Source organism: Bidens hawaiensis, unplaced genomic scaffold (assembly GCF_021521415.1).
Source record: "Bidens hawaiensis isolate Kalapana, Puna unplaced genomic scaffold, B.hawaiensis_p1.1 tig00053045_1, whole genome shotgun sequence".
In the NCBI taxonomy this organism is placed as follows: domain Eukaryota; kingdom Viridiplantae; phylum Streptophyta; class Magnoliopsida; order Asterales; family Asteraceae; genus Bidens; species Bidens hawaiensis.
The window spans coordinates 46,427-56,341 of NW_027499542.1; the positions used below are offsets into that span (position 1 = coordinate 46,427).

Sequence of the window (9,915 nt, forward strand, 5' to 3'; positions counted from 1 at the left end):
ACAAAAATGAATGCCACATTAGTAATCGGACCTTTCGTAACGCTACAACCTATTACTAGTCGTTCGTAGCTACATAGCTGCATGTGGAGCCCTAATAGAACTCGCTCTCAACATCGTCCTTCCCCACATGAGGGTGCGATATAGACAAACTTTGGAGGCAGTCTTAGTGACTTGAAGATATAGCAAGAAAGAGAACGAATCATGGTTACATTACCATAACCAGCCCATGTATCACAGTTAAAACAAATAATAAATTGATAATGCACAAAATCTTTATAACTTATCTAGATACTAAAATAAATGTAATTTACACTCCCTTAATCAACTTTATAAAAACTAAAAATCACTTAAAAAAAGAATTACCATAAATTAATCTCATTTTAAAATCCACACCAACAAAAACAAAACAAAACAAAAAACACAACACAAATATTAATTATCAGATCGGTCAAAGTGAAGTAGTTGACCACAACATTTGGGGCAATCCTCCACTTGTTTTGGCACCATGAAGTACATGAAACATCCCTTACATCCGGCCACCACCAACACTTGCCCACCTCCTACCCTACTTTCACCTTCATCTTCATCTTCATCTTCATCTTCATCTTCATCTTCCTTTTGTTTTTCGGACGAAGATCCCGCGGGAGATGACTCTACAGACGAGCTTTCACTGTCGTCATACGAGCTCTCATCCTCGTCATCATAGTCGCTATAAAAATAGCCGTTATAATTGTCGTCAACCGTCCGAGGATCCTCCTTTGTCTTCATGCCTGTTCTCCAGTTTATGTAGTACATCTCACCGGTCTGGTTATATAGTTTCAAACATACAATCAAAAACGTTTCAAATTTTAAAATAATTACGGCTGGTAATATACGGGTATTGGCAAAATTACCTATCCCAATAAGGTATACCTATTAGTTTGTTAAAAAATAAATATATTTTTTTATATTTACAATTTTAATTATTTTCTTATAAGTAATTTCATTGAAATACATGTCTAAAGGAAAATTTGACTTTAAAATGAAACTTGTAGAATTAAGTATCACTAGAAATATGTTTTAAGTTAAATATAAAATTTAAAACTTTTCATATCATTAAACACACAATAAAAAACTCTCTTTCAAAAATCAAAATAATTAGGGATGATGCCAATAGTGATAAAATACCTATTTGTTTATTAAAAAAAATACCCATTGGAATTTTCAAATATATTTTTTTTAGCTTTTCATTTTTATTTTTATATAAGTAATATCATTAAAATAAATATCTAAAGAAAAATCTCACTTTATACAAACTTAAACCTGTAGAATTAAGTATTAATAGAAATGTTTAAGGCAAAATAAAAACTAAAAATTTTCGAGAGTAATTTTTTTCATTTTTAATTTTATATAAATAATATTATTAAAATACATATCTAAAGGAAATTTTCACTTTCTACAAAATTAAACATGTAGAATTTAATATTACTAGAAATGGCTAGGCTACAATAAAAGTTTAAATTTTCATGTAAAGTTACATATCTAAAGAAAATTTTTACTTTATACAAAATGAAACTTGTGGAATTAAGCATTACAAGAAATAGGTTAAGTTAAAATAAAAATAAAAACTTTTCAAGCATATGATTCCAATAAAAAGATATATATCAGGTAAGTAATCAGGTACACATCATCTACTCCCACACCCGTCTCATACCCGAGAAATATTGTTGTTGACAATCCACAATCTCATACCCGAATACCCGTCCCGGCACAATATTTAATAGCAAAACATAAATTGATGAATTGTACCTTTAAATCAAGGCATTGTTCCCAATGATATGGAAGTGGTGTTGTGGTTGAATTGAGTTCCAAGGTGGCGTCGGAGGAGTTTACCGAATGGGTGGTCGGAGAGTCTTCTCCGGCGCCGGCGGTGGTGGTGGTGGTTGTGTGGTGGTTAAGAGAGAATGTTTGAAGAGATCTTTGAAGTGATGCAGTGATGGCTGCTATGTTTGGTGCTGTCATTCTTGATGTATTATTATTGTTATTGTTATTATTATTATTAGACCTTCACTTCAAAAGGAAATAATAATAATAATAATAATATACAAAGTGATGGATATATATATTTAACAAAAAGAACGATGTTTTGGCAACAAAGACTAGGTTCGAGAGAGTGTGTGTGTGTTTGTAAGTTTAAAGTGGAAAGTATGAATGTGTTTAGGATTTGATCGCATTGAACTCTTCAACAACATAAAATATAGTGTTTGATAAAAGTAGTCCCCATATTTTTTTGAGTATGGTGTTTTCATCCTTCTAGTTTTGATTCTACATTAGTGATTTTGAAATGGAAGTCTATTACATACCAAAAAAGAAAAGAAGGTTTTATGGTCCGGTTCTCACTTAGTGTACTCTTTCCAATGTTGCAAAAATCCCGACTAGGTGTCACTTAATCGCAAGTCCCCACTTCACTAATTAATTTTGGACTAGTCGGCCAATTAATCGGTAAATGGTCAAATCCGGCCAAAATCAGGATTAACCGGACCTAAGCGGCTTTTTCTGATGAGGTTCTGGCCAAAATCGGTTGTTTCTGGCAAAATTCCGGCCAAAATGAACGGTTTCCAACAAGATTCCATAAAAAATCAGTGATTTCTAACGAGATTTCAACCAATTTCCAGATAAGATGCGTTTGTGTAAGTATAAACTGAAAATTACATATAAAAATGTATGTGTGCATATATAAAACTGAAAATTATGCATTAAATTCTGATTCGATTAGTATCGTTAATCCCGATTAATCGCTAATCTCCACCTCACCGCCCGACTAGTGACCAACTATTTTTACAACACTGACTCTTTCTATCTTTCAAGGTAAAAAAAGTGTCTTCCTCATCTCACTCTCTTTGTATGCCTCATTAAAAACTTTGTTATAAGTGAGATTTTACTGGACACGTTTAAGGGGAAGTCTGTGTCCTATGGTTATGGCCATTCACGAGGTATGACAGTTACATTCATGATAACTGAATTTTTGATATATCAAACAACACATAAGACCACTCTTTAATCTCTTAACGATATTTAAGGTGTGCTTACTTCAATTTCCTAACATAGTCTTTGATTAATATCGCTTATGGTATGCCCAAATATGGTTCTCGTTTTAATTAGTTATTAAGTTAATTCCCGTTTTCTTTTTATCATCCTTCGCAATGAAACCTCATTAATCCACTAAACCCATGTGATGTTCACAAAACTAATTCGAATACAACCCAGTAAATTTTGACTAACTTTGTCGAGTATCACCTATGTTAACATATGCCCCTCGTTGAAGCTCACTTGTACAAGATCTACTTTTAGATGAAACGTCCATTGCGTTAGATAAAAAGGAAGTGAAACAATACCCATGATCATAACTATTGTTCATGGTGGTGTATGGTGGCATCACTAGTGGTTGTGGTGGTTTTCTAAGTTGGGAAAAGGCGTCAATGGTAAAGAAGCACGAAGCGTGGATGAGTGTTTATATTTACTTTTTTTCAAGGTTAAAGAGTATACAATCATTTTTGTTGGAACCTACTCCCACGAGGGAGGTAAGGTGCCTAACAAGAGAGAGAATGGTGATCAAATGTGGTACTTGTAAGTATTAGTGAGTGTGTTTGGAATGCTTTACATTGTTCTTCCTCCTCCTTTTATAAGGGAGGGATATTATACATAGTGTCCCTCCAATATCTTTTCCTCTAAGGTTTCCCTTCAAGGTTTCCCTCTAATATCTTTCTCTTTAAGGTTTCCCTCCCAATAGACTTCTAGAATGTTTCCCTTGCTGGGCTTGGTTCACTGGGCTTCTTCTGTTGGGCTTCTTGTCACCTTTGTTGGATCGGAGCCTACTTATGAGGGCCACCTCATGGGTAGGCTCTTCAAGTCCCCCAGTCTATTGCCCTTGTTATTTATGATAAGGGTAATAGACTCAATAACTATTGTCGCTCGTATCTTTCTTCATTTTCTTCTTTTTGGGCTTTTGATACCTGGCCCGTTGTGTATTCCTTTTCTCCCTTCAGCCTTGGGCCTTTGATACCTGACCCGTTGTGTATTCCTTTTCTCCCTTCAGCCTTCTTTCTTGCTTAATGGATTTTAGCCTACCTCCGGAGCCCAATTCCAAGGTAGGCTCTTCAAGTCCCCCAGTCCATTGTGCTTGTTACTTATGACGAGTACAATGGACTCACAACAAGTCTCTATTCTTCCTCCATCGTGACCTCTTGTGTTATCCTCCTTATCCTCCGATTGACCTTTATATGGTCGGGATGTATCTTGATACAAAAATAATATTCATAGAACTATTATATGCTGGTTCTTAAACTATGAGCTTTCCCCTGAGCCATTGTTCTATTTGACTTAGGCCCCATCCACTCTAGCCATATGTGTCATTCTAATCCTTTCTTTCGGGTTGATATCACCACTTGTTTAGATTGATTAGACAGACCGTTAATCCTTCTGGAACCTTTGATTTCATTTAGTTAGTTTAGGAGGTCTTTTGGTTACTCTCTTTTGGGCTTCCTTTCTATAGTCACCCTTACTTTGAGCATGTGTTAGGCTTATTTCTCTTATCGCTCAAAGGGCCCGTTTCAAGGGTACTCTCTTCAAGTCTCCCCAGTCCATTGTGCTCGTTATTTATAACGAGTATAATGGACTTATATCAGTTCTCCGCTATGCTTTTACCTAACGCTTTCTTTATCCTCCGGAAGTGTCTGCTTATGTTGTTTCCTCTGTTGACCCGATTTTCGTGTTATCTTAAACGACTCAACACTTCTCTATATATTTTCAAAAGACATTTGCCCATCTTCGCACTTTCTCCATAAGTTTAGTGCCGGTATCCTTTATCGACATCACCATCATCTTAACAATTGTTAAATTGGGAATGCTATTGTTGGGTTCCTTTCTAGGGTAGCTTCATCAGGTCTCCCCTGTCTGTGGTAAGGGTGATGAATCAACTCGGACTTTTCATGACTTAAATTGTTCAATCCCCCTTTTATCTTTTCAGGCCATCGTCAGGCCCATACCTAAACCGGCGACAGTTCTGAAAAAGCTTCTCACGCTCCCCTAAAGATGTGATGACACCTTTCGACTCACCAGTCTTTCTCATAACTGCTTGTTCCCTTTTCTTACTTTCGAAGTTGCATTTCCTATCTCTTTCTTATCTGGTTGGTAGGATGTTTGGTTAGAGTAACTAAAACTCCCAAAGTATTTTGGTTTCTTCTGGGCTTTCCTGACTTGGACCTTATCATGGGATGGAGACCCATTTTCACAGCAGGCTTTGCAAGTCCCCCTAGTCCTTATTGTGATATGGATAAGAGACTAATGTAGTCCTATCTCATCTATCACATACGGGATAGGTTCATCCCTTTTAAACCCACTCATTGGACCGGTTTCGGGCGAGATCCTCTTTTGATATTTTGGTTGAGGTAGATGATACATAGTTCACATGATCTTGATCCAATTCTCTTGATAATTTACATCTACCTCGGTAGAAACACGCAGTCCTTTTTCTATTTTGACTTATCAAATTTGGACCTAGTATAGTCGAGATGGAGAAGTCATGGATGAGACAAAGATCACACATCTCTAAAATCATCCCCATACAACGGGCCCAATCCTGGAATACCTCTTCAAGTCCCCCAGTCCCTTATGCTAATTATTTATGATTGGGATAAGGGACTTTTAAGCCCAAAATCATCCCTATAACTAAAGCGTAGACAATTTCCAATGTGATAATAAATGATGAAAATGTGTCAAACCACTAGCATTAATCATGGTGATTTTAATTCTTTCTATATGTTTCTTCTGCAAGTTCCTGTCTGTTAAGATGAATAAATCACGTTAAAGATGTGAGTGGATATTGCATTTCGACTCTACGGTGCATTTGAGCACATTTTGGGTTATACCTACTGCTTGGGGGAGGGGTGTAAGTTCCAAACCTTTTAGAATGAGCTATTTTCCTCTAGGGAAGTTATAATTACCGAGCCTCATGCATAGGGCTATTTTCCACGGGGGAAATTACAAGTATTGAGCTTCATAGATGGGGTTATTTTTGTATATGGATCCAAGCCACTCAGCTGGGCCTTCCTTTCACACTCATGAAGGAGAATTTATGTCATTTTCCCATTAGGGAGAACTATATGTATTATGCCTCTTAAAGAGGGCTTTATCCCATTTTTGGGGAAATATAAGTGTTGTGCCTCTAAAAGAGGGCTTTATCCATAATGGGGGAATTATAAGTATTGTGCCTCTTAAATAGGGCTTTATCCCACATGGGGGAATTATAAGTGTTGTGCCTCTTAAAGAGGGCTTTATCCCACATGGGGGAATTCTAAGCAATGATCGACCAATTATATTTGTTAGCCATAAATATAAAAGCATATTTTTAATACGTGTTAGAAGTCTTACACATGATGGATGATGAAAGGGGCTAATGGGAGGGGTCCATCCCTTCTGATAAAAGTTAATATGGATATGGAGGTTTCTTCCCTTGAAAAATTCTTGGGATGTTAAGTGCTGCTATAGGAGGCTTTTTTTTTCATAGAGACTTTGTCACTCTTTAGAATGGGACTCTTCTTCTTTAAAATGACAACTCTTGAAGCATGAGGCGATGCTGTAGAAGACTTTCATTCTTCTTGGAAGGGACTTTCCAATACCTCCTTCATTGGAAAGGGACTATTTTTCTTGGAAGTTTCTTTAAGATGGTGATTTCTTTATGAGATACGTCTTCATGCATAAAAGCTGATGAATAGGGTCCCCCTTGCCTAAGTAAAGAGACTTTAATGACTAAAACCCACGACACAATGGTGCAATGTCAAATTAGTCCCCCGTCTCCATGTTGGTGTAGGGAGGGGGTTTCTTCTGAGTGGGATTGACCTTTCACGTGTGTCATCCCCTAGACGGGGATTTCACTTCTTTCTAGAAAACTCTTGTAGCATGGGATGTTGTGATGTAGTAAGGATATTTGGCGGAAAGAAGTACCTTTGAACACTCCATCCCCTGGAGGGGGATTCTTATCATTTGGATAAAATTCTTTTAATGCAAAAAGTTATTATAGAAGTCTCTCCTTTCTCACGGAAGGAACTTTTCAAATACCTCCTTCATTGGAAAGGGATTATTCTTCTTGAAAAATAAAATCTGGAAGCGGTTCTTTTCCTTTGCAGATAACTCTTGCCCAAATGATATTTTTTCTTCACGGAGGGAAGTTTTAAACACCTCATCCTTTGGAAAGGGAATCTCCTTCTTTAAAAAAGATTCTTATAATATGGAAAGGGGCTTTAATACGAAAGGGGCTTCAGTACGGATTGTCTGGGGATTGTTTAGAAAAGGACCTCGTTTTGAAGGTATTATTTTGTAAGAGGCTTTGTTCCAAAGGTATTTTTCAGTAAAGGGCTTCGTTCTATGGAGATTTTTTAGTGAATGACCTCGTTCTAAATGAATTATTTTTTTACGGGGGTTTGCTCCAGAGAGATGGTTTAGTAGGGGAGGGAGGGGGCATTCAGGAGAGATTGTTCAGTAATACAAAAAGTTTAGTAGGGGGGCTTCATTCTGAAGGAATTGTTAAGTAGGGAGCTTCCTTCTGAATGAATTGTTAAATAAGGAGCTTCATTCTGTAGGAATTGTTAAGTAGGGAGCTTCTTTCTGAAAGAATTGTTAAGTATGGAAGTTCATTCTGAAGGAATTGTTAAGTAAAGAGCTTCATTCTGAAGGAATTGTTAAGTAGGGAACTTCCTTCTGAAGCAATTTTTTAGCAGGGGGCTCATTCTGAGGGGATTATTTAGTAAGGGGCTTTATTATCCAAGGATTCGTCAACAAGTGACTCATTGTGGACTTGACCCGGAAGGGACTCCTTGAGAGATGTGTCACCTTAAAGACTTTCTTTATAACATATAGTACAAAAGCTGCATTTAAATAATATAGAACACATACATGTATGGTCACTTCACCCTTTTTTTTAAAGAATGGTGCATGTGGGCATGTATGGTCACATCAACTTTTTTTAAAGAATTATGCATGTGGGCATGTATGGTCACATCACCTTTTTTAAAAGCATCATTTCACATCAATTTTCCCTACTTTGAAAAACATGAAGCTTATGTTTGGAGAGTCAAACACATATGCTTGAAGCTTGTTCAATCCTTGTGACTATGTCTCACTTTTTTATGACAAATCAATATTAAATTACTACCTTTATAAAATTTCTTTACCATCCATGTGACTATTTCTTTTATTTTTTATTTTTAGATTTGTTTTGCTTTCTTATATGAATTCATATTTTGATGTTTTGGTGGAACTTCAAGTTTTAATGATGATATAAACCAATTCTTACAACCAAAGTAATGTGAACTTGACGCAGAGGACAAACCGATTATTCTCATTAGGAATGGAGGTGTCGACGAGATCTCCGGAGTCAACCGTAATATATCGTCAAGATTTTGCTGTTCCACTGGATGGGGGTTCCCCTAGAAGATTAGCTATCCGAAGCTAAATAAGCTTGACCATGTGCGGAGGGGGGCTCCAAACTGAGCTGAAAGGGCTTCGAACCTACAAAGTGGGGGCATAAAACTGAGCTGCCTTTTCCCCCCATTTTGCTGAACCATGTGTAGACCTAAATAAGGTGTAGACATTTGCAATTTTCTTCCCACTTTTTCTCTTCGATGCATGCTAAACATCTCTGTGAGTTCATATGAACTTTGCGGTTATCTTGGGCCTTTCGGCCGTAATGTCTACAACCTCCATATCGTCTTCATTTTCAAACAAAACTGGTCCACTGGTGTTTTTTATATCTTCCCGGTATGGATGTGCACTTGTGGGCACTACGGACTTAGTGACGGTGCTGGTTCCGATGAAACCGGGGGCGGCGGTTGCGGTGGTCTGTTGCCGAAGTGGTTGAAATTAGTACCAGAAAACGAGCATGTGCCTTATTGGCTGAAAGTAATCGTCGTGTCCGACTTTTTAAGACCCGTCAGAGGATATTTCAAGATCCTTGATTTCATGGAATATTCTGAAGAGTCGGGAAAACGATTCCGACGTCGGAAATGACGTCGGAAATCCTGAACAAGGTTGGTGCTTGTTTACCGAAACAGTGGACGGACAAACCAAAACCTTTTTCCGGTGAGACAACAGTGGTGGCGGTGGATTTGATCGACCATTCTTCTAGAGGTTTGATGAGACCCTGATCAAGAGGTCCCACGGATGGCGCCAATGTTAGAAGCTATTCCCACGAGGGGGGTAAGGTGCCTAACAAGAGAGAGAATGGTGATCAAATATGGTACTTGTAAGTACTAGTGAGTGTGTTTGGAATGCTTTACATTGTTCTTCCTCCTCCTTTTATAGGGGAGGGATATTATACATAGTGTCACTCCAATATTTCCCTCAAATATCTTTTCCTCTAAGGTTTCCCTTCAAGGTTTTCCTCCAAAATCTTTCCCTCTAAGGTTTCCCTCCCAATAGACTTTTAGAATGTTTCCCTTGCTGGGCTTCTTCTGTTAGGCTTCTTGTCACCTTTGTTGGATCTGAGCCTACTTATGAGAGCCGCTTCTTGAGTAGGCTCTTCAATTTTATAAAGACTTGGCATAACTTTTAGCGTCACCAAATAAAAAGGATCAAACCCATTACAATTGAGGGAACACTTTAGACCATATATATAATATTTGGAAGAAAAGTTAACCAAATCCATAGTATAGTGTTACCACATGAGATTTCATGCAATTTAATCTATAAGATTTGCTATGCCATGGATTCATGTTAGGTGATTCAGATTGTTTTATCTACGAATTCTCCTTAATCGAGTTATGTCACATGAGAGTAAATATCCAACCCGAGATCATAGTAGAACTTTCTTCGAACTCGTTTCAATTATTTTATCAACAACAATTATAGAAATAAACTATAAGAAATCGACGACATCGGTGC

At 37.3% G+C, this 9,915-nt stretch overlaps 1 protein-coding gene across 1 annotated transcript; it reads right to left on the minus strand.

The window, feature by feature from the left end:
- Positions 1–417: 417 nt before the first annotated feature.
- Positions 418–2,037, minus strand: LOC143599893 (protein CURLY FLAG LEAF 1-like). Its single transcript, XM_077077734.1, has 2 exons — positions 1,789–2,037; positions 418–804 (listed from the first exon to the last, which is right to left on the minus strand). Exons 1-2 carry the CDS (start codon positions 1,999–2,001, stop codon positions 433–435), a joined length of 585 nt encoding a protein of 194 aa, XP_076933849.1. The 5' UTR covers positions 2,002–2,037; the 3' UTR covers positions 418–432.
- Positions 2,038–9,915: the final 7,878 nt, after the last annotated feature.